General features: G+C 49.4%; 10 protein-coding genes across 10 annotated transcripts; 3 read left to right on the top strand and 7 right to left on the bottom strand.

The window, feature by feature from the left end:
* Positions 1-28: 28 nt before the first annotated feature.
* RCF1 (Respiratory supercomplex factor 1, mitochondrial) lies at positions 29-1,067 on the bottom strand. The gene is made up of 3 exons (XM_024901925.2): positions 877-1,067; positions 747-817; positions 29-687 (listed from the first exon to the last, which is right to left on the bottom strand). Exons 1-3 carry the CDS (start codon positions 930-932, stop codon positions 161-163), a joined length of 654 nt encoding a protein of 217 aa, XP_024760408.1. The 5' UTR covers positions 933-1,067; the 3' UTR covers positions 29-160.
* Positions 1,068-1,629: 562 nt separating this feature from the next.
* Positions 1,630-4,437, top strand: TrAFT101_005896 (uncharacterized protein; the record flags this gene model as incomplete). The annotated part of the gene is made up of 1 exon (XM_024900275.2): positions 1,630-4,437. One exon carries the CDS (start codon positions 1,630-1,632, stop codon positions 4,435-4,437), a length of 2,808 nt encoding a protein of 935 aa, XP_024760407.2.
* A 472-nt stretch (positions 4,438-4,909) lies between these two features.
* TrAFT101_005895 (uncharacterized protein) lies at positions 4,910-5,647 on the top strand (the record flags this gene model as incomplete). The annotated part of the gene is made up of 2 exons (XM_024906717.1): positions 4,910-5,439; positions 5,524-5,647. The coding sequence occupies 2 exons, from the start codon at positions 4,910-4,912 to the stop codon at positions 5,645-5,647; spliced, it is 654 nt and encodes a 217-aa protein (XP_024760406.1).
* A 491-nt stretch (positions 5,648-6,138) lies between these two features.
* Positions 6,139-6,951, bottom strand: TrAFT101_005894 (uncharacterized protein; the record flags this gene model as incomplete). Its single annotated transcript, XM_024900253.1, has 1 exon — positions 6,139-6,951. One exon carries the CDS (start codon positions 6,949-6,951, stop codon positions 6,139-6,141), a length of 813 nt encoding a protein of 270 aa, XP_024760405.1.
* Positions 6,952-7,937: 986 nt separating this feature from the next.
* On the bottom strand, positions 7,938-8,645 carry TrAFT101_005893 (uncharacterized protein; the record flags this gene model as incomplete). The annotated part of the gene is made up of 1 exon (XM_024908168.2): positions 7,938-8,645. One exon carries the CDS (start codon positions 8,643-8,645, stop codon positions 7,938-7,940), a length of 708 nt encoding a protein of 235 aa, XP_024760404.1.
* Positions 8,646-9,795: 1,150 nt separating this feature from the next.
* On the bottom strand, positions 9,796-12,351 carry TrAFT101_005892 (uncharacterized protein; the record flags this gene model as incomplete). The annotated part of the gene is made up of 4 exons (XM_066127610.1): positions 9,796-11,391; positions 11,448-11,684; positions 11,757-12,023; positions 12,088-12,351. 4 exons carry the CDS (start codon positions 12,349-12,351, stop codon positions 9,796-9,798), a joined length of 2,364 nt encoding a protein of 787 aa, XP_065983723.1.
* A 1,765-nt stretch (positions 12,352-14,116) lies between these two features.
* On the bottom strand, positions 14,117-15,028 carry TrAFT101_005891 (uncharacterized protein; the record flags this gene model as incomplete). Its single annotated transcript, XM_024905603.2, has 1 exon — positions 14,117-15,028. The coding sequence occupies one exon, from the start codon at positions 15,026-15,028 to the stop codon at positions 14,117-14,119; it is 912 nt and encodes a 303-aa protein (XP_024760402.1).
* Positions 15,029-15,498: 470 nt separating this feature from the next.
* On the bottom strand, positions 15,499-16,439 carry TrAFT101_005890 (uncharacterized protein; the record flags this gene model as incomplete). The annotated part of the gene is made up of 3 exons (XM_024900296.2): positions 15,499-16,072; positions 16,146-16,163; positions 16,258-16,439. 3 exons carry the CDS (start codon positions 16,437-16,439, stop codon positions 15,499-15,501), a joined length of 774 nt encoding a protein of 257 aa, XP_024760401.2.
* Positions 16,440-16,672: 233 nt separating this feature from the next.
* On the top strand, positions 16,673-18,359 carry GPI14 (GPI mannosyltransferase 1). The gene is made up of 3 exons (XM_024902540.2): positions 16,673-17,607; positions 17,680-17,938; positions 18,017-18,359. The coding sequence occupies exons 1-3, from the start codon at positions 16,892-16,894 to the stop codon at positions 18,290-18,292; spliced, it is 1,251 nt and encodes a 416-aa protein (XP_024760400.2). The 5' UTR covers positions 16,673-16,891; the 3' UTR covers positions 18,293-18,359.
* On the bottom strand, positions 18,306-21,558 carry TrAFT101_005888 (uncharacterized protein). The gene is made up of 2 exons (XM_024900258.2): positions 19,269-21,558; positions 18,306-19,210 (listed from the first exon to the last, which is right to left on the bottom strand). Exons 1-2 carry the CDS (start codon positions 20,836-20,838, stop codon positions 18,951-18,953), a joined length of 1,830 nt encoding a protein of 609 aa, XP_024760399.2. The 5' UTR covers positions 20,839-21,558; the 3' UTR covers positions 18,306-18,950.
* Positions 21,559-22,834: the final 1,276 nt, after the last annotated feature.

Raw genomic sequence — 22,834 nt, 5'->3', positions numbered from 1 at the left:
TATTTGGAGATATTCTTAAGAGAAGGGGGTGGCTTACAATCAATGCCCTAAATTCGAACTACCTATCGTACATGCTCATACAATTTTTAACAACGGATTATGTACAGCGCTTTTTAGTCGTTTAGTCACCCATATAGCTGGGTTGGTTTCGTCTTTCTCTTCATTTCTTGGATTCCTCGTCCTTCTTGCCATAAATCTCGCCCAGCGCGCCAAGAGAGCTCTTCGGGTTCTCTTTTCTCGACTTCTTATCTGATGCAGGTTCTGCGACCGCTTCAGCCTTTGCGGCCTCTGCCGCAGCCTTCTCGCCCTTTGACCATAATCCCATCTTGCCTAGGATTCCGCCGGTGCCTTGCGTCTGCTCTCCGCTGGCTGAATCAGACTGGCCCGCAAGATTGGATTGTTTCTTTTGAATCAGAGCCTTCATGGCCTTGTCTTCCTCGTCACGGGCCTCAAGCTCTCGGATCCACTTCTGGCGTTTCTCTTCCGCATCCCGCTCTTCCTTGAGCTTGCGCAGCTCCTTGCTCTTTTCACGGTCCTTGCTATAGTACATGCTTCCGGCGACCATTGCGACGACGGTGAAACCCTGAGCGGCGACACGAGCGCGGAACATCTTGTTTGCTTGTCTGGAATCGCCTTTTCGGAGGGCTCGGTAGGCATTGACGAAGGCGAGGACGGTCAAACCGATTCCTGTTGCTTGGTGGTTAGTCGCCTCAGTGCGGGCAGCACAACAGGGAAACGAGTCTCACCAAGAGGCACCAGAGGCTCCTCCTTGAGCTTGCGCTTGACTTTCTGCATCGGCTTCTCATTGTAGGCCTCCCTGTAGATATGCGTTAGCCGCATCATTGCCTCTGAAGCAAGCAATGGGACGAGACGTACTCGTCGTCAAAAGACGAGGGAAACTGCCCGGTGAATTCCGGCGGCCGGTCTGCCATGGCGATAGTAGGAAATGTTCGGCTGGCCAAATAGTGCAAGTGGGGTGAATTGAAGTAGAGGGCTTCTGAAAACCTGCAGAAGCCGTGGAGGAGGATTCAGATTTAAGACTTGTCAATGTTCGAAGCTGAAAGTAGGCTTTTGGCCATGACCACACGACTCTAAAAACGCAACGATTGGCGGCCCCTCCACTTACATCAAAGATCACTTCATTCGGCTCAGTGGGCTGGTGGCGCTGCTGCTTTGATAGGCGGGATGCCAGCGCTAGCCCCGCTAACAGCTGTATGTAATCAGCTCTTGCTCCAGGGCTGCTGCTGCAGTAGCAGTACTCAAATATGGAGTACTGGCACAGCTAACTGCTGCTGGGAAAGATACCTCTGTTGCTTGTAAGCATGGAGACATGTGCTGGAGCAGCCGAGCTGTAACTTTACTTGTGCGCTGTCCAGACCACTGATTTCTAAGAGAGGAGCTTCTTTCTGCTTCTTACACCAAACTTCATTTAGACAACAGCATCTACCTGCGAAAGCCGCAAGCAATCAAACGCCAGTGATACGCCAGTAATTTCAATAGGGCAATATATATAGACCATCGCGCGAACGTCCCAACAAGCCACTCGGTTTCCAGCCGATACCCGCCAAGCGGCTCTTCGACCTTCGATATCTGCTACAGCGAAACACGCACGATGCTACAACAATAGCCATGTGGCTCTCGACTCCATCGGCCGAGTCTGTAACTCGGCCGCGAATCGCCGTCGCTCTCGTTTCAGCCATCGCCACGGCGTCAATCGCATACTACGCCTACCAGAGCCGCATCAACTCCACGCACGCAGACGTTCTGCCCGGTGGCGGCCTTCACAGAAGCAACGCCATCCGTCGGAGCAGACGAAGATCGCGCGGACACAGAGCTAGCTCGAGCTCCTCTTCTTCAGACGCACCTGGCGATGAGAATGTTGAAAATGCCGAGAACGCTGAGGATAACGGTGTCCAGCCCGCCCAGCCGGTGGGTGATGGCGAAACGGTAGAAGCAAACAACGACGAATGGTGGAACGATCCGAATAACTACCCTCCCCAACAACGAGCTGGGCATAATATCGTTTCCCTACTCTTCCGGGTCTCAGAAGATAATGCAAAGCGTAATGGCTGCGTCCACAGAGGATGCCAATGTAACTCCTGCGGCATGGTTCCTATCCGTGGCGTTCGCTACCGATGTGCCAACTGTGCCGATTTTGATCTCTGCGAGACCTGTGAATCCCAAGGCGTACATATCAAGACTCACATCTTCTACAAAATTCGCATACCGGCACCCCCATTTGGCCCGCGGCAGATGCAGCCGGTCTGGTATACTGGAGATCCTGATAGCTGTCGGCGCAATCTGCCTAGACCTCTGATTGCGAAGCTCTCGAGGGAAACCGGGTTTGAACGGCCAGAGTTGGAAGCTTTCTGGGAACAATGGACGTTTATGGCAAATACTGAATGGAGAGATGACCCCAACGACCTCGGCATCGCCATGGATCGCAAGACGTTTGAGCGATGCCTCGTACCGACAGGCGGCTCACGACATGCTTCGCCAAACTTGATTCATGACCGAATGTTTGCCTTTTATGATGATAATAAGGATGATCTCATTGGATTTGCCGAGTTCTTACGGGGTTTATCCTACCGCAAGCGAAAGGATAAACTCAAGAAAGTCTTTGACGGTTACGATCTTGACAACGATGGTTACGTCGATAGACGTGATTTCCTACGCATGTTCCGAGCCTATTACGTCCTTTATAAGCAGATGCATAAGGATATCCTGGATGGCCTTGAAGACCAATTACTCGCTAGCTCCGAAGCCCAACAGCTCGTCGCCAGCCGCCAGCCTCTTAGTAGCCTATTTGGACGAGAGGGCAGAGTTCCGACGGCGGACGGGCCATTGGCATTTGAGGGCAAGAGAGTCTTCCCCGATGGGCATGTTGAGATAGAGGTTGGAATGGAAGATGCTGTTGTGAGCGACGCAAGCGACACAGCTGCTCGAGATGAGATTCTTACCGACCTTTATGCCTATGACACCGACCCGTACTCTAGGCGCAGGATGCCCCCTACAGATGACGTTGACACCAACTGGCGCACCGTCCGCACCCTGACGACGAATGATGTTGACCGATCATATTTTTTGTCTCTGATGAACCCACCTGCTTCTCTCGATGAACTGCCTGCCGCTATCGTGGGCAACAATGAGGCCGACGATAATGCAACAGACGAAACATCTGAAGACGGAGAAACGGACGACAAGGATGGAGACGAAGATCACGACCGTGACCATCCCGAGTACTCTGGATCACAGCGGCACGACTCTTTCTCTAGCATTTTTCGAACTGGTAGATTTCCGACAGAGAGCGAAATCAGGGCAAGTTACGTGGCCCATTATCGTCAACATGGTCCCCGAATGAATCGAAGACGCCAAGATCTGGCCCGACGACAACTTCACGAAAGGTGGAAGCGAAGGCATTTTTACCTGGACGAAGAAGAAGGCGGAGAGGCGCCCTCACAATGGGAAGATGAAGAAGACATCCTTGAGACATCTGGCATTATGGGTGAAAGTTCCAAGGGTGCTAGCCCGCGCCGCGCGTCAACACACTCCCTATCTAGTTCCAAGGCCGAGTTTGCTGATGACATGAATGATTTGGAAACTCAGTCCAATAGCTCAACGTCATTCACAAGCCAACCCGAACGTTGGGCAGGGCTGGGAATTCCTGCTGCTGAAAAGGACGCCGGCAAAGAGATTCTTTACCAAGTCACACAGCAAGCATTTAACGAACTTCTCGATATCATCTTCAAACACACCGAAGATCTTGCAGTTCAGGCAGCCGCTACTAAAATACAGCGAGTTAAGTACAAAGATGCAATTGACTCTGTGATCATGGCAGATGAGAAGGCAGAGAACGGAAGTGGACAGCAAGAAGACGTCCCAATTTACACAGAAGCCTCTCCTCGAAACAAGACTCTTGAAGAACTCCTGGAGGAATCTGGATATATGCTCAACCAACAAGAGTCCCGGAATGCGGTAGAAATAAGTATTGTGGAAGAGATTTTACGCGATGAACAGGCCGGTGAGCGCTCATCGGATCAAGAGGCAAGCGAATCCGAATCCGAATCAGAGCCTGAGCTTGACGCCGAAGGCGAATATCGTGATCCTACTTTGCCACAGTTTCGTCCTAACAGCGATGCCTCCGTCTCTCCAACAAGTCAGCCACCAGTCTCGTCCAAACGCAAGACCAAGGCGCTCTCTAAAGATGAAGCCAAGGCAGACACAGATAACCTGGCGGCTAACAAGCCATCCGGTGAACCGTCACTCAAAACCTTACGAAAATGGAAGAAGTTGAACCTGGCTGAGCAACAGGCAGCTGAGCGAGGAGGCTGGGGTAGGCTCAATTTTGCAGAGTTTGAAGAGATTTACAAGAACCAAGAGCACCAGGGCAATAGACTGGACTACCTCGGCAGCTGGATAGACTTTTGCATTCCCTAGAGATAGAAACTGCATACGTCGTTCGGGCCGCCCCGGTCTTGATCTTCTTTGTGAAGACGCCTTGGTTGGGATGTCTCTGAAAACTGTATGTTAACTCTTAACACTAACAGCGAAATTGAGTTGGGGTACCAGCGTATCAAGAAACGGAGAAAAAAAGTTAAATAATAAAGAATTTAAAAAAAAAAAAAAAAAACAAAACCCCCGAAATAGAAATGGCATGTGCAATCCGCTATCTAGTTTCAAAGCGAGGAAAGCCCAGGGGAGAGCATATCTAAATAAACACCACTCCAGTGCAGAACTTGAAGAAAACATTGCTATTCTCCAATAACACTTTACCCTCGCTTGAACCAGCTTCTCAGCCTGTATTCTATATTATCCATCCAGACATCTCCAACATCAACACAATTCCAGCCTGCACTCTATATCTTATAATAATCTGGTAGCAAAGTACGGCAAAACCACAACGGCAAAAATGTCTCGCAGGACGGACCGAAAACAACGTCAGAAGCAACAGAAACAGTTGTCGCAATCGTCACAGCCGTCACAGCCGCCGCCGCAGGAACAACAACAACAACAACAAGAGCCCCAAACACCACCATGGCGACGCTCACCAAATTTCACCAAGACGCTCGAGACCATCGACGAAGGACACCAAACTGAGTTCAGACCCGCCATATTGCCTCAAGAGCCTCAGGAGGAGCACCCCTCCTCCAGAGCCCTCAGAACGACCAAGACGATCCTATTGCTAGAGTTCATAATTGGATGCACATTTGCATGGGCAACCCACTGGCTGATGCCGGAGGCTGCTAGAGCTATGTATTTGGCTCTCCAAGTCTTTGTGGCCGAGATGGCGAATCTAGTGATGCGCCTCCCTTTGGAACTGATGATGCTTTTGCACCGCCTTTTGACTGGGAGGTGGAGTTTTCTCGATTATCTAGTCATGATAGTGCTGATGAGCTTGCTGATCGGTTACTTTGGCACGAGATACCTTCTGAGACAAGAGTATGTCCTTCCCCCCCCCTTCCTCTTCTATGGTCTCTCTGCTCTGTTGTTGCCCGCGCCATAATGGGCTAATCACTTCTCTAGGCTAGCTCAATACAATCCCCACGGGGACGGTTACGTTTCTGAAGAGTCCGACGAAGATACTTATACAATTGGAATTGCATCTGAGGACGAAATATCAGAGACTTATTTTGCAATGGCCGCTTGATTTCTTGAATTACTCTTCGTTGAAAAAGCTTGGTCAGTGATTGAGAAAGCTGCTGTTCTGGCGTGGCTGTAAAGAAGACTTGCGTGTGGCGTACCTTGGAGTTGTGAGGTGAATGTTCCTATGTTATTCTCTCTTTTTGACTGGCTGGGCTTTTGAGATGAGAGCTACAGCGTGGGATTGCTGTCATGTTTTGGTTTTACCAGCGAGACTGTTCACAGATATTACACAGCGAGTATTGTATCACAATAGATTCATTGGCTGGTAAAAAGATATTCAGGTTAAAAAAAAAAGTAGAGTTATCATTATTCATGCTTATGCTTTAGCACCGCTTAATATCCTTGAGATTTCCCAAAGTACTGTGTACTTGCTATGCCTAGAACGCCAGCGTGATATTCCTTGTTTTTCCTCACGCGCTCTTAAAATTCCAAACGCCATGATTTATGCATAATCCGAAACAGTATAACACAAGATAAATCTGTAGAGACAGTCTTTTATACGTCACCCCTGTCCAGCGCTTTTACAAGGATATAACTCGTTCCAGCAGCCAGCACGCCTATAATCAGTGTCTGGATTGCACCCCACAAACCAGCTCTGTGATTTCTAATCGCAACGTAGTTCTTGACGTATCCGAAACCCAGCAGGATGATGACAGTGACGGCAATGGAGACAAGAAGAGCATCGGCAACTTTGTCCATGATGAAGTAAGGAATCATGGGGATCAGACCGCCGACAAAGTAGCTAAGTCCCATGGTAACGCCGGAAATCCATGCGCGGTGAATGTTGGGCTTCTCGAGCCGTAATGAAAAGTCCATTCGGAAGCGGATCCACTGATCGCGGTTCTGGCAGAGCTCGTCTACCAAGGGGGCCGCAGCTGCGCGAGAGACGTTGTACTTCTCCAGGATGCAGAAGATGTCGTCTCGCTGCTCTTGCGGGAGGCAGCAGTCGACCTGTTTCGTCTCGCGCTGCTCCTCGGACTCGTAGTGGTCTCGCTCCGTGACGGCGGCGAGGTAGGCGCCCAGTCCCATGCTGATCATTCCGGAGAAGAGCTCAGCCAGGCCGCCCATGATGACGAGCTTTGTGCTGCCGAGGCTGGAGAGGCCGGCTGTGAGGGCGAAGGGGACGGTGAGGCCGTCTGAGAAGCCGATGATGACGTCGCGGAGGACGTCTGTGAGGTCCATGCTGGAGGAGACGGAAGAAGATATTGAGGAGGAGTCGGCCTGTGGTAGGTATTTAGAATCCCACGGTCGCTCGGTGGCAGGCTCTGCGGGTAGCAGAGGAGATGATTCTGATGGTAGTTGAGACATGGTGTTTGTGAGCGTTTCACAGCGAATAAGAGAGATGTGTGTTGATTGTACGTGGTTGGGGTAAATAGTTGTGAGGATGAATGGAAGAGATCGAAAGCTTCGAAAGCTCAAGATGATGTGGGCGTGCGATGATGCAAATCAGAATTAGATGTGTGTGAACGGAAGCAGGAGATATTTATTATTGTCATGAGATCTGGTTCGTGAGATCCAGCTCCGCGTGTAAGTGGCCCAAGAGCTCTAGCAGATCGGTAGTTGCGTATTTATGGGGTCCTCTCGTACTCCGCAAACAAACCGAGCCAATCGGTGATGTTGCAATTAGAAATAGCCACGTCGGAGCTCTAAAAAAGCGTCGAGCGGCTGGGATTTGGCTTTTTGAATTGCAGTGAACAGCTGCTAAAGCGATCCACGCGCAATTGACAGGCGCAGCGAGATGGGATTCCCAGCAAGGGTGACGAGCCAATGAGCGTCGCGGGTTTAGTCAGCACCGAGTAACCGATTGCCCGATCTGGACACTTGAGCGAGGTACCTTTGTACCCTCCGAGTCCGTAGCGATGATGTAGCGCGAAAGCTGCCAGAATAAGCCGAGAAGTCCTTGAAATCCGAATTCTAGATTCTTTCTCCCTCCTTTTCAACCCCCCTTAATATACAAGAGCAATAGAAGCAAGCCTGTTTTAAATCCTTCGTAGACCGAGCGGCATATTTGCCTAGGCTGCGGCGTGAATCTGAGAATGGGTTAAAATGTCATCAGTCGCCACCCGAAAGCGAGGAGAGTTTTGCATGGCTCGAATTTGCCGAAGCCCGAAATATGGGCTCTTAAATGCGCTTGCGCTGTTCCCGAAGAGTCAGCAGACTGTGGACATTTCGCGGCTTCGAGGGCTTGGGTGCAGGCTCTTTTACCTTGCTGCAGAGAGAGCTTGCTTATGTATGACGTATATGTTTACTTTCATGACTGGTGCTCTCTGTAAGTGGTACATAGTATAATACCGTTACTCGTTTGCGTTGCTGTCGGGCCAGACCAGGAGATCGTCGAATGAGAACGATGAGCAATCGCTTTGTGAGATTGTCGATGAGCTCTGTGTGCTTTGGTCAACAGCAAGAGGATCATTGAGGAATCCAAAGTCAAAGTCAAAGTCCATGTCCAAGCTGGTCAGATCAAGCTGGTCTGTCCAGCTGAATGTTCCGTCGCTCTCAACGTCGGGACTCATGCTGGCGGTGTTATCTCGCAGTCTCTTGAGGTACTCGACAGGCGTGATGCCCACGCACTTCTTGAAGACGCGATGGAAATGCCACTTGGACAGGCCCGTCTTCTTGGCCATCTGGCTCAAGCTCATGCGCGTGTCGCCAAAGACGCGGTCCGTGCCGGCAGCAGACTGGTCCCGCACAAACACCCGAATCTTCTGCACCGCTTCCTCCTCCGGCATCAGCCCCAGCACCTCGGGCTTGCACCGCTTACACGCCCGGAAGCCGTTCTGCTTGGCCTCATCCCCGGTGGCGTAGAACCGCACGTTGGCCCGGCGCGCCAGCCTGGCCTTGCATGTTGGTCGACAAAAGACTTTGGTGGTGCGCACGCCGTAGACAAAGAAGCCGTCGGCGTTGGGATCGCGAGACTGCACGGCTTGCCACTTGGTGTCGTCGTCGTTGAAGAGGGGCATCTGCAGCGCCGGCATAGCGAGATCGACCGCGTACTTTTCCATAGTATGATAGATGTATCACTGAGAAAGCTGTTGGAGAACTGGCTCTTGAAGCTCTGGACGTTGCTTGTCATTTTGGCGGTGGTTGACTCGAGCCTTTATAAACATCGTGCTTGATTGGATTTAAGGTTGTTGCTTGCGATTTCGTCCGTGACTCGCGGACGGAAAAGCGGGGCTTGCTTTCTAAGTGACCAACCAGAGCCTCGCGCAGCCTCGGCCAGCGTGATATTCCAAACATTCGGACGTCCATCGAAGCCATTCGGCCACTAAAGACAAAATCAGATGCAAACTTTTCTGGAACAACAAGATCTCATTTCTGCCTGCCTATTCTCTTGTTGCTTCCAAAGGTCATTGATTCCTGGCCAGGACTTGCTCCAACGCCCCGTTCGGAAAGATTTCGGTGCGCCCGAATATCATTCTTCGCAATTCACGCTCCTCGCACATGCATCACTGGAATCAAGATTCTCATCAGGGGTAATAGATACTCGACTTATATTCATCCATAGCCTAAGTTATTGATATTCCATACTAAACTACCCAACCAATCCAGCAGCTCCATCCATCCAGCTCCATCCACCCAAGTAAAAGAGTCTTCCCAGAGAACCAGCCAGAAAAAACCGTGTGCTTCTTACGTCCTGCCGACGTACTTGTAGACCAAAAGAAAGCAAATTGAAATATCCATCGAAATTCGCAAATACCCAGAAGAATCCTTTTTTTTTTTTTCCCCATTTATAAATTTTCCAATTTTTTTTCCTTTTTGTTTTTCCTTTTGCTCTTAGAGCCCTTTCCCAATGTCATGAAACCAGAGAAGGAAACAAAACGACGTTCGTCCAAGAAACCCTATCCATATCCCAGTAACCGCCCGTTTTTGGCCCAAGTATACTTCCAATCTGTATCCCGAAAAAAACTTTGTGAAATAATAATACAGGTGTATAAAAAATCAAGCCAGAAGAAAGCAGAAAAGAAGAACCCCGAAAGAAGTAGAGCTCGATACAAGCAAGAGAGTAAATAGAAGAAGAAAAAGAGAGAGACCGGATGTCGATTTGAAAAAGGAACCCGTCATGAAACTTTCAAAAGACGTTGGGAGCTATTCCAGCTCGGCCAAATCGAACATTTTATAATTTTCCAGCAACTCATCCGCAAATCCAAAGGCCTAGCTCTCGGGACGCTTGGATTTGGAGCCCAGGCTACCCTGTGGCGAATACTCCGGGGTCTCCTTCGTAACAGGAATTGCCGGATCGAAAAGCCTGTGTCCGGAGCCACTACCATAACCCGGGGGGCTGGGATAGAGTCCCATAGTTTCGTTGGACGGTGCCGTGTTGAAGTCGAAGATACCAGCCTGGGTGCCTTCAAACTCGAAGTCTGCGAATGATGATGGCCACCACGGTTCACTGTCTGGGAGCAGCGGTAAGTCGGCACCTTGATTGATGATATTGTTATCTGGCACCTGGACGGTAGCACCATTGGCGAAGATCATATCATTGGTGTTTATCTGGTGGATAGCCTGGGCAATGGCCTGGTCGACACCCCCCATTAATTGCCACATCGATTCTACGTCTGGCAATGGCGGTACATCGGCATCTTGATCGAAGACACTGTAGTCCGGCTCCAGGAACATGTCAATGTCTACCTCAGTAGTATCATTGACGGGCAATGCTTCGCTAATGTCCATTTGGTCGTCGGAAATGTTTGCGGCCATGTCGGAATCAAGGTCTGTGGCACGCTCAGTCCGAGTCGAGACATTCGAATAATCAAGGGTATCGGGGGATGGAGGAGCTTGGGGCACCTGAGTAAATTGAGACACCTGAGAAACTTGAAGTTGTCCAGCAGATTGAGGCACTCCAAGAAATTGAGGTACTTGAGGCACCTGAGCAGCTTGAGGCGACTGAATAACATGAGGTACCTGAGCAAATTGAGCAAATTGGGGCAATTCAGGGGCCTGAGGTTCTCCAATGGATTGAAGCTCTCCAAGAAATTGAGGTACTTGAGGCAACTGAGCGGCTTGAGGTGCTTGAGCAAGTTGAGGAAATTGGGTCACTTCAGGGGCCTGAGATTCTCCAGTGGATTGAGGCACCTGAGCAGCTTGAAGGAATTGAGGTGCTGCAGAGGCTTGAGGTGCTTCAGAGGCTTGAGGTGCTTCAGAGGCTTGAGGTGCTTCAGAGGCTTGAGATGGCCCAGGTGTGGCAACACCAGGTTCGGCGCTGAATTCCAGTTCATCCTGTTGAGCTCTAAACCTAATGAGCTGAGGAGGAATTCGACTGGTCCTCTGGTTCTCCCATTGCGTCCAGATCAGTCGTAGCAGACCATCGCGGCTCTCGTCCGTGATAATCTCATTCATCCAGTCTCCCAAAAGGGCAGCAATCTGATCACTGTTCTTCTCCAGATGCATCAAGTGCCCGTTTCCGTGGATCCCCCTAGTTGGCAAACTGAAAAAGTCGAGGCAGGGACCTGCTTGTCGCAAGAACCGCACCGTGCCGTAGTCAAAGACGGAATGAGGGCTCGATTCGCTGGTGAAGATGGCGTGGCGCATCCGCATGAGCTTAACCAGCTGCGGCACTGGCTCTTGTCCCTCCTTTCTGCGCATGTTTACGACTTGGAGGCTTGGGATCCATTTCTGGCCCATCCAGCATCCATCGTTGCTCGCCAGCTGGCGCACCTCGATGTCCAGAGGCTGAGGGTGATTTCTTGCCGCCGGCGAAAAGGTAAGCGGAATGTCGGAAAGTCCATATCGTCGGATCGTTGGGTTGTACTGCAAGAATGGCGAGTATGTCATGCGTCCGCCCACGGGGGTCCCCGACAAGGCACAGGGGGGCCATCCGGCTCGAATGCTGCGACGCCTCGAACCAGCATCGGGACAGCATCGGCGGCAAGCCAGGCGATGGTGGCTCCAGTGCCGTGTCCAACCAAGAATGAAGGGCCAATCATTTTGAGCAGATCCACCAATGCCTTCTTGCCCAGCTCTTCATGCTTTTGCTTTGGGAGAACCATGCTGGTGGTGGAAGCCATGAGGGCGTCAAAGATGGGATCGCCTCGGACACCGTTCTAGAGATGGATTGTTAGCTTCGTGGTTCCTAGGCCCAGAAAGAATAGGGCAAGACAAAGCTGTAAACTTACTCCTGGCCATTGGCTATGTCGATCGGCAGTTACCCATGCAAGCTTACCGTCGTGTAGAGGAGTCTTCTCAGAGGCAGTGTACTCCTGCTCGACCGTGGCGGCGGGCAGGCTTCGCACCATCCTTGGGAAATTGGGGTCTTGGTAGTCGTCTTGGGGACGAAGCGCCGATCTGCCAACGCCGGGCAAGTCGGGCAGGAAAACATTGTGTCCCCTGGAGGTGAAATATTCTGCCCAACCCGGGTCTCCATCTGGCTTGGTGCCCCATGTCTAATCGATCATGTTAGCGTCTCATCTTTCTGTTGCAACAAGCCGACAGGGGACAAATCCTTACCTGGCCAGTAAAGTAATCACCGTGGAGAAGAACAATGTTTTGTCTGCTTGAACTGCTGGCGCCTTGTAGTAGTTCTACATACATTCGGCCGGAGTAAGTGCCCCCAATGCTACAGGCAGAAGCAGACTCGCCGAAGCTGTAGAATGAAGTCACTCTGCAGACGGGGCCCGAGGCTTGTCCACCGTTCTGGCTCTGAGAAGCGCTAGTACCACTCTCAGGGGGGGTGGTTGTCGGGGTGGTTGTTGAGTTGGTACTATCAGTCATCTTGAAAGACCTTGACTTCTTGAGTGATTCTAACTTGCTGGACAACCTTGTGGTGACTAGCTAACTGCAGGATACTACCAGTAGAATACTACTAGCAGGATACTACCAAGGCGTGAAGTCTAGATGATACCAAGCCCAGTGAAGGTAGTGGTTTGGATAGCTCCAAGAGTGATTGATCACAGAATAGTGATAGTAGTGATTTGGATAACTTCAAGGGTGTTTGAACACAGAATAATGTTTGACCGCAAGCGAGGTCAAGCTCTGTGAGTGCAAGAAGATGAATTGAGGATTGGGTTGGATATGAGAAGTTTAGGTGATATGAAGTTGAGTGATAGTAGTGATTGATATAGCTTCAAGAGTGATTGAACACGGGTGTCTGTTTGACCGCAAGCAAGGTCAAGCTCTGTGAGTGCAAGCAGCTGAGTTGAGGGTTGAGTTGGGTGTGAGAAGTATAGGTTAATATGAAGTCGAGTGATAGTAGTGATTGATATAGCTTCAAGAATGATTGAACACAGGTTGCTCTTTGACTGCACGCCAGGTCAAATGCTGTGAGTGCAAGAAGCTTAATCGAAAGGTCAAATTGCGGGCGAGGATCCAAAATCGGAGATGCGGGCTATCGCTCTGTTTTTATAACACAACAAAGCCACAAAAAGGTAAACAACCCATGGAGCAATTCAAAAAGAGAGTTTCAAAGAAATCCTCCTTTAAAGTAAATAAAAACTTCTCAACAAATTGAGGCGTTCGTCGAGCTTAACGGAGCTTCGGTATAATGGCGCCCAGGAACCCGCCGCCACTACGCCGTTTCTCTGTCAAACACTATTGAGAAAGCAGAAAACGGCTTTTTGTGTTTCAAAAGCGTATTTCCGTTTTTTCTCCAATACTATTCGGTGAAAATATTGCGAGGTAGATGGCGTAAAACAAGTGAAGCAACTAAAGATAGCCACTGAACTGAAAGCTCCTATCCCTAAGAGTTGGCGTATGAAACTTCAGAGTTTGAGGGGGGTGGGAGAGAGAGAGGAGAGATACGCGAAGCGAAGAGAAGAGAAGAGAAGAGAAGAGAAGATGTGAAGATTAAGCTCTGCTGTAGTAAAGGATAGTTTTGGAGTGCGCAGCCTCGATTCGAAGCGAGCATCGAGGCGCGTGGGGGTCTTCGCATGAAAAAGTTGCACGTAACTGGCGGTCAATGAGCAAGTTGTTGGGCCTTTCGCCGGAATTTATTGGGAGATAAAAAGAATTGTTGATGTATTACTGGAATATGTGTGCAGAAGCCACCGAAAAGGCAGCGAAGTGGTGAACAAAGAAGCATAATGTGTATCGTGACTAGGAGGCAGCTGGCGGGCCAACGAGCAAGCTTTCGGCGAGAAATCGACAGCCGAGGGCCAATTGCTCTATTGTTTACTTCTACAAATAGCAGCTTCCGAAAACCAGCAAGACAGAGAGCGAAATATTTCAGTATGCAGTATAAATGACGAGCAAGGTAGTATAATAAGTATAGCCGAGGGGCAGCGGTTTTGGATCCATTGTTCGGCACCAAACACAACTACATAACCTTGATTATCCCATTGTTCAACTCGCTTCTTTTGTTATCCAATTACACGATAATAGAAATACAATAAAACCGGGCCATCTTCCACAGCATGCCATGCGCCCAGTACAGACTTCTCTTCGACTTACACCTATCCCCATAAACACCCGTTTCCCATCAGTCCTCCTTAGCGCGCCGTGACTATTCCAGTCTACTAGAAACTTTCCAACAACAAGTCATTCAAGGGGAAGCTTGGGCCTGCAGATATTGAGTTAAGCTTCCAGAGCTTGTAGAATCTCGGTTCTCGCCCCGATATAATACAACCCAAGCCTTCTTCTCAAGAAACGTATCATTCTCCACATGCCGCATCAAGCCTGCGGATGCAGTTATACAAACGAGATCACTAGATGCATCTCGATGGGTAGCGCCGCATATATCAACTTTTTGGGCGGCGTTTATAAGTCGAGAGTACAGCAATAGTGACTCTCCATGGCTTTGGTCCTTGATATCGTAAAAGGAGTAATAAGCACTATCGTAGTGTAGCAAACGAAAAAGCAATTTGGCCACACGTACTACGTCGTCTATTTTGGAATCCAAATCCTTTTTGGCTGCCGTGTCCGAAGCCTTGAACGGCTCAACAAATTGTTTAATCTTTTCAGCCACAATGTTTCTCATGACGGTAAGAACTGGGTCGAACTCGGGATCCTTGTCCGTAATAGTAAGTTGGTCAAAAATATGCTCTCGCAGAAGCCTCCAAATCTGGCCCATGACGCGCCAGCGAAGCGCCTTGTTCGGTTGGCCCGGCAGCCATTTGATAGCTTGACGGTCCCGGTGAAATGGCTTATACAAGGACTCGAAACTTTGGTCCATGGAATTGATCTTCGTTTCGGGCAGTCGATCGACAATGGCTTCGCTAAAACATATATCGCGAAGAAGAATATTAACTTTGTCAATGTACCACATGCGGCGACTGTAGCATCCAAATTCGAAAGGAGTCATGTTCTCCACGCCAGTTTCATCGTAAGAGAAATAAACATCTGAAAGACTGTCGTCATAGTCTTGATTCGAATCAACAGACTCGGCGTTAGAGGAGCAGATGGTCAAGGACTCGTCATCCCAGGAGACGGACCGCAATTTTGGCTCATGATTCATGGCGGAAGATGTCGGCGTAAACAAAACAAAGCTTGGTAGGGGGGTAGGTGTTTTCAGAAGAAAGTCAATATCCGTCAAAATTATGTCTTGATATTGATAAATGATTCTCGCTTGTTGTTTTTAAAACAGTGATGGCCAAGTTGTGAATTAACGATTTTATGTGGTATTAAATAACATATGATGCAAGTGTGATTGATGATTGCCTTTATTATTGTTTGTTTGTTAGTTACCCAGCACTTACTTCGACAGGTTAGCACTTTCCCAGTAATCCACCGAAGATGGCTCCCAAGCAAGGACAAAGTAAAAAAAAAAATATCTGACAAAGATTACTCGTAAAGGAGGAAAGAGGATAAATCGCCATAGCATAAACATTCGGCAATTTGGCAATGCAGAATTGGTTTCAAAAAAATGAGGCAGCAGAGAATCTGCAAAAACAATAGGTAAGAACAACAAGTAATGCTCTTGGTCTCTCACACAGGAGAAGCAGGTCGAGGGTCATCGTCTTTCATGTCAGGGACCCATCCCTTAGGTCGCTCACTGCCCCTTACCACGAGACCGTAGCCCAGCTTCTCGACCTTGTTGATGCTCTGCCGCATAACCTCCATCTTGGAGCGAAAATCTTTCGTCGGCACCTGAGGCAGCATCTCAAATGCACAGCCAAGCTCCTGAATATCGCTCAAGATGTTTCTCTCATAGTCACCAACCAGCTCGCCCGTCTGCGCGGTTGTGACTGTTGCAAAACGCATCAGTTCTCCAAACAGATCGAAGAGGCCATACATGTAGTCGTGCGGCGTCAGCATAATATCGGCGGGAACGGCTGCTTGAGTTTCCTCCAGAGTAATGAGAGTCTGGTGCCTCAGGTAGTGGGCAAAGGAGAGTGCCTCGACGAGCTCCTCCAGACATCGCAGAGAAAAGCCGTAGCGGTAACGGTTGATGGACTGCACATCTGCAGTAATGCCTGAAAGCAACTTTGAGATTTCACCAAGACGTGTATCAATGTCTTGCTGGATGCCCTTTGGAAAGTCTTTATTGGGTTGTTTGACTCTACAATGCATGAATGAATGAGTAAATGAGCTACTACAAAGAATGTGAAGCGGCTTGGTGATTATGAAGCTACCTTTGCAGTGTGAAAATACTGTATTGAGAGAGCAAAAATTTCATCACTAGTTAGCATCCTAGGGTCTGAGAATCTGCCTTGATTAAACGACAGTCATTGTCCGAATACTGACATCTTCTTGCTCTGCGCCGTCACATCTCTAGATGCCTTGATAATGCGTTCTCTGCGGTCGTAGTGCTCATCCAATTCGTCGCGGAAATTCTCGAACATGGCGTGGAATCTGCCGCGCGGCAATTCCTGCGTGCTCTTGGCGCGCGCATTGCCGTCGTAGTCTCTCTTTGTGCCTCCAGCCATTTGTTTGTTTCCTGGTCGACAAGATACGTCTGTATTAACTTTTAAAGTCCAAAGTGAATTGCTCTGCTTGAAACCTTGTCAAGCGTTGTCAAAAGTGGAGACGCGAAGCTCCAGAGCTGCCAATAAACGTGCCGCATTGCAAACAGCGCCCCACTGGTCAGAGCTAAAGCTGGCCCAAGCTTTGTCCAGAAGTTCTGATATCGATATTACATTGAACACAGAACGAGGGATTGATGTCGGCTAAATCTTCCTCGTTCAGCCCTGGGACAACGAACTCGGTTTTATATAAAGCACTTGTTTATTTTCTGTTGTTAAAGTCTTATCTCGCCCAATTACTCAAATCTGGAACCATGAACTTGAACTTCAACCCATCCATCGCAACACGTTGTCCTTAGAGCTCCTTCAACACTCATCACTCATCTCATTTCATATCTTCGCAACCAACCGCCACCATGGCTCCTTCAACCATTTCTCCTCTCCTTCGTCCAGTTCCTCTCTTCTCACTTGCTGCCATTCTTCGCCTGGTCCTTCTTTTCTATGGCATTTGGCAAGACGCCCATTCTGCCGTCAAATACACCGACATCGACTACCTCGTCTTCACCGACGCCGCTCGCTATGTGTCTCAGGGGCTCAGCCCCTATCACAGAGAGACGTACCGCTACACGCCTCTGCTTGCCTGGATGCTCGTCCCTACGGCCACGCCACAGCTCTTCTCCTTCGGCAAAGTCGTCTTTGCGTTGGCGGACTTACTCGCCGGATGGCTCATTGTCAGAGTGCTGACGAAGCAAAGGGGTATGAGCGTCGAGAGGGCTGGTGCGTTTGCCGCCATCTGGCTGTGGAACCCAATGGTGGCGACAATCAGCACAAGAGGCAGCTCAGAGGGCCTACTGGGCGTTCTGACAATGGCCCTGTTATGGGCTGTTGAAGGAAAGAGAATCGGGCTGGCCGGCTTCATCTTGGGGTTGAGTGTGCATTTCAAAATCTACCCCTTTATTTATGCGCCTGCAATCATATGGTGGATGGACGATGAGCATCTAGGCAAACGGGCTTCCAAGCCTTTTGTTTCAGCTACAGACACCATCATTCGATTCCTCTCCCCTCAGAGGATCCAGCTCACCATCATCAGCTTATTGACTTTCATGGGACTTAATGTCCTCATGTACTACATGTGCGTTTATTATATACCTATTTACTCCTCTCGAAGACAGAGCAATCATCTTTTACTAACCTGATATCGCAGCTATGGTACTCCCTTCCTGGTCCATTCTTACTTCCACCACGTCACCCGTATCGACCACCGCCACAACTTCTCGCCTTACAACATCTTCCTCTATCTCGCATCCGCCGACCCATCTTCCAGCTCTCTTCATGCCTTTCTCCCACAATTGCTCCTCTCATGTTTCCTGATCCCCTTTGTCCTCGCCAAAAAGGATCTCGCCACGTCCATGATGGCCCAAACCTTTGCCTTTGTCACATTCAACAAGGTCTGCACCTCACAGGTAAGCCTACCCCTAGTTAAATACCCTCGAAGACATCTATTCCACGATTACTTTGTACTGACCATTCTTTTCGGACAGTACTTCCTTTGGTATATGATCTTCTTGCCTCTCTATCTCCCTGGATCCTCCATGCTTCGCATCCCCAGCCGCGGCATTACGGCGCTGCTTCTTTGGGTCCTGGGACAAGCCGCTTGGCTACAGCAAGGCTACGAGCTCGAATTTCTCGGTGTCAGCACCTTCTTTCCGGGCATGTGGCTGACTTCGTTGGGCTTTTTCCTCGTCAACTGTTGGATACTAGGTATAATTATCAGTGACGGTGCAGAAGCCAACCTCCAAAAGGTGCATACCGCGTAAATAGCTTGATAGTGTTCCATATTAAAGATTTCATTCACACAAAAATAAAACATCATACTCTCTCTAGAATGGCCATTCGTAATCACCAGCTTCATTAAAGACATTATGGAACCATGTGTGATTGTGGCCTAAATACCGGAAATTCCGCTACGGGTATCAACATTATTTCACCCATTATATCAATTTCTTCGCATGTCCTTCCCCCTTCCTCATTCGTGCGCTGCCCGGTTACCGAGAGTTACCCCTATCAAAGCCATACTAAGCAATACCATCAAACCCAACTTCTGCCAAACCCGATATATCCATGAGCAGTGAGAAACAACCAACTCCAAGCTTTGTTCGCATTATTTGACTGTCCCAGGGTATGAAAATCGAAACATTGGGACAAAAATCTCAGAACCCAGATCCCAAATTCCTCGCTTTGTGCTGTTATAAAGAATTGTAAAAAAACGCCTGAAAAGACCCCGAGATAAGAAACAGTAAAGAAAAAACAACATGTCCGTTGCGGCTTCCGCCATTGTACTTTACTCCATAAATGAATATGAGGCAGATTTTTATCTTCATTTTGTGTTTAAAATCCGAAAATGCTCGTCGTAAGTTTTGAACGTGGTTTGTTTCCGACGACGAGCTTCTTGCAATCGAGAAGTCGATCCAAGATTTACTGGATGGTAATTCTAGTTGCGAGAGATCGATAATTAGACAATTTCAGAGAAGTGATGCGTGCCCTAGATGGCTCAGGCGCAATAATCATACGGCCATCTTTGCTGTAGACAATGCTGCCAAAAGTATCGCTCAGTCCGGGGAATGTGGTATTTGGTCGGACCTTGTTCAATTCGGCTATGATTTGCTCGCTCCAGACTCCAGTGCATTTGCCATTCTGCATCAAGAAGAATGGATTCAGCGGCGGCAGTACAGAATCTAATAGTTAAAATGTTAGCAGACGTTGTGGGAAAAGGGGTCACACTCATAAACAAACCTAAGTCGACAAAGCGAATTCTGAGATACTCGAGTCTCTTGAACTTTTCCATTGAGCGGACAGCAGAGAGAACCAGTTTTTCAAAGGCCTCGATAAATGCCATATCTTGGATCCCAGAGCCAGAATCATGGAAGCTAAAAGACCGGCGGCAGCAGTTTTTGACCGTGATATCAATAGATTTGAGTTTGGTCGTCAGTGGATCGGCCAGGCGCGATGCCGCATCAAAGAGATGGTGGCAGACACGTCCTGTGTAGGCAAAATGTTCCAATGATGGTAAAACGACGGCCAAGCTAGAGCAGAGATGAGCCTTTTGTGCCACCTTGTAGTAAAAAGCTGGCATCACTCCCTCTCGTCGATAGTCGCTTTCCATACAGAGAGAAAAGTTGGTGACGTGATTCGGGAGCAGCGGTAGGAAATCTGAAGCAGTGATGTAGCTCTTAGACTTTGGTTTGCTGTAAGAACCTTGCCACTCCTCCAGGTTAGGTAATGCCTTCATGATGACTCTGAAGTCGTCCCTGTCTCTCATCAAATTCCACTGGCCCTTGGTCACCAGGGTACGCACTGAGGTGAGGTGCAGAAGTTGCTTCTCCTCCTCCTCCGCCAAGCCAGGATTTCTCATATCGAAATGGACGACCCTGGGCGCCTTGCGCCGCTCTCCACCTTCCAAGGTAAGTACTTTGGTCTCCGGAAGCGCCGCGGCGACGAATTGAAATACTTGTTCGAGCGTGCAATTATTTCCCGGCAAGGTGTAAGTGGCGTTGGTCAATCCATCTGTCGTAACCGTAGGTAGCGTGAGAGTGTTGGTCAGCGCCAATGGCCCATATGTCGGCTGAAAAACAGGAAACCAAATCTCAATGTGCTTGATGTACGACGAGAGATGCTGTTGCTGAACCAAAAACTCCATGGCATTGTTGATCGAATCGAGCGTCGCCTTAAGCTTAATATGCCGGAACAGTCGCTGCTGGACCAGAACTCTCCACACACGATTAACCAGAGCTAATGCAGTGAGTTCTCGCCTCCGCGAATGGCGAAGCGCGGTGCTCCACCCTCTAGTCAAGCTCGAAATCCTCATGGTGCTTCTCGACGTCGCAGATACGCAGTACCCAAATATGTGATCGAGAATCGCCTCGTGAACTTCAGTGGGGAGTTCTTCGAAATGCCGTGCGGGCGGGCTTCCGGACGCAGCGTCAATCGGCTCGGTCGATGCCCTGTCCCAGCCACTGGCATCTGAGCTGGACTCTGGCTCCTCCAAACAGCTTATCTGAGGGTTTCGAGTTTCGAAATGGGGAAACGGCGTGCTACTGGGTCTCGCAGGCGGGACAAAAGACGTGCTCTTGGCCATCTGGAAGGATGGGCTTGACGGGCCGGGAGAGACAGGGCTCGAGGCGGTGTTGAGAAATGTCGTAACCATGGATGTGGTCATGAGCGACGAGAAACTCCCATCGTCGGAGTCATCCGGCTGCATCTCGCCCTTCTCTTGGCATTCAACGTCCCTCTCGTCTAGATCCATCCTCAGGCTGCGGACGCTCTTTGCGTCGTCATAGCTTGCGATATCCATGGGTTCCCCCATTTCTGCGTAGACCTATTCAGGCTGGTGATCAGGCCTATTCAAACTGATGATTGAGGGTTCTGCAAGGACGACAAGACACGCATTTCACGGCGAACAAGGTACGGGTAGTAGGGCGTCGTCAGCGCCTTTGAGACGGGCGTCAGTTCCACAATTTAATGCGCGGGCAGTTGTACGCCCCCAAGGCGGTCTTCACAGGCTCGCGGCGTCTTTCGGGCGACGATGGAGAGTAGATGGTAGATGGAGAGAGGTTGCAGGTTGCACAGTATGAACAGGGCGAGCGAGGTCAGTTCAGTTGGTATCGATGCAGATACAGGTCAATCCGGTCAGGCTGTTGGCACTTTACGCGACGCCCACCCGGTCTCGTGCTCGTGTGCCGATACGGAGATTGCAAGCGACAGAGGGGGGCAGTGCAGGATCAAGAAGAGCCACGCCGATCAGAGGCTGGAGATAGGAGGATAGTGTGTGGCCGTCGCCTTTTTGTCTCGCCGGCGCAGGAATGCAAGAAGAATGACGGGTCTGGCAGCAGAGGCCTGGCCAACGAACAGGAAGGGCGGAAAGGGAGAAGGGGCACTGTAGACGGTGGGACTGCACGGGAACGAAAGATGAGGCTGGACGAGGCACTGGGAAAAAGAGAAGGAAAAAGTAAAATGAGGAGGCAGCTGAATGGGCATCAAAAGCTTGTCAGACGACGAATGGTGCTCAGCAGCCGATGTCAAACGTAATTGCGTGCAGCTCCCAGCGGTTGATGTTAGGCGGCAAAGCCGCTAAAATAAAGCCCACCAAAAAAAAAGTCACCAAGGCCAAATGACCTTTTTTTTGGCTGGCAGCCAATCTCTCGGATTGATTGGCTTGCATGCGTCAAAGCTGCTCATCAAAGACAACTCATTTGCAGTAAAATTACCCCACCTCAATATTATGCTTCCCAAGACAATTCGCCAGTTCCAATGGCTGCAAGACAACACGAGTCTGAGTCTATCTATAATTCGTTTCCATTATTTTGCCTCTTTGATTCATTTCGCTGAGTCAAATATTATTGGCCCTCGCCGCCCTCGTGGCACATTAGGCAAGGAATTGTATATCACATAATTCTCGCCGATTGATGGCCATTGCCTGATTGCAAAGGCAGCTTCTGATTTCCATTTAATCTACCCATTCTGTGTGTATGTAATCACCTCATGCTATAACACAAAGCTAGGAAATAATCGCCATAAGCACGTCCATCTCGGCATCACCGCTAGTGGCCAACGCTGCTGAGCGCTGTTTAATTGCTGAATCTCCCGCTGTCCCAATAGTTTGGCGTCGAGGATACGACAATTTCAGCGCTCCCTCCGGTGGATCCACTTCGTCGGTACACGGCAAACGTCAAAAATCCAAAGGGCCGGATTCGTCTTGAAATTTACCGTATTGACAAATTGACAGGTGCGATTCTGGGATGCTATGATGAAATACACGGCTACTTACTGGCTTTGACTGTAATCTACCTAGAATATGTATTTAGTAATATTTATAAGACTCTTGTTTGGCTTTGCCCAATGCACGGCCTACACAGTAAGGTCTCCGAGGTCACCGGCCGTGGTTTGACTCGTTCTCTCCCAACTATCCGAAGGTTTCCTAGCAGCCCTTTGTAGGGATTACTAATTCGGTTGATTCAGCATCCCTTTGTGATTTTATGAATCAGTAAATAGAGCAGTGAAATACTGCCTTAGTCCATTGTTAGGTATTCCATCGATTACAAAGTACTAGGTAGGCTTCCCAGAACTAAGTGTTCGCAGACATCTGGCCTCGGATGGTGATATGAAGTCACATATCAGAAGGTGACAGCTTTTTCTCTTGTTGATCTCGGGTAAGATAAAAGTTATGCTATTTTGTTCTGACGCTCTCGGGTAGGTCGGAATGATCAGCCGAGTTGGTCAAAATGTCCAAAATACATGTATACAGCATGGGGGGGGCAGTGATAATCGGACTATGTAAGCTGGGACGGCTCAGGTGATTATCT

This window comes from Trichoderma asperellum, chromosome 3 (genome assembly GCF_020647865.1).
Source record: "Trichoderma asperellum chromosome 3, complete sequence".
Classification (NCBI taxonomy): domain Eukaryota; kingdom Fungi; phylum Ascomycota; class Sordariomycetes; order Hypocreales; family Hypocreaceae; genus Trichoderma; species Trichoderma asperellum.
This window is presented reverse-complemented; position numbering and strand designations above follow the sequence as displayed.

Coding starts and splice junctions, on each gene's coding strand:
- RCF1 (XM_024901925.2), bottom strand. CDS start 932: ATGGCAGACCGGCCGCCGGAATTCACCGGGCAGTTTCCCTCGTCTTTT. Junction 818..876: donor CCCTCGTCTTTTGACGACGA/GTACGTCTCGTC, acceptor GCATATCTACAG/GGAGGCCTACAATGAGAAGC. Junction 688..746: donor GGAGCCTCTGGTGCCTCTTG/GTGAGACTCGTT, acceptor ACCAAGCAACAG/GAATCGGTTTGACCGTCCTC.
- GPI14 (XM_024902540.2), top strand. CDS start 16,892: ATGGCTCCTTCAACCATTTCTCCTCTCCTTCGTCCAGTTCCTCTCTTC. Junction 17,608..17,679: donor AATGTCCTCATGTACTACAT/GTGCGTTTATTA, acceptor CTGATATCGCAG/CTATGGTACTCCCTTCCTGG. Junction 17,939..18,016: donor ACAAGGTCTGCACCTCACAG/GTAAGCCTACCC, acceptor CTTTTCGGACAG/TACTTCCTTTGGTATATGAT.
- TrAFT101_005888 (XM_024900258.2), bottom strand. CDS start 20,838: ATGGGGGAACCCATGGATATCGCAAGCTATGACGACGCAAAGAGCGTC. Junction 19,211..19,268: donor AATTCGCTTTGTCGACTTAG/GTTTGTTTATGA, acceptor TTTAACTATTAG/ATTCTGTACTGCCGCCGCTG.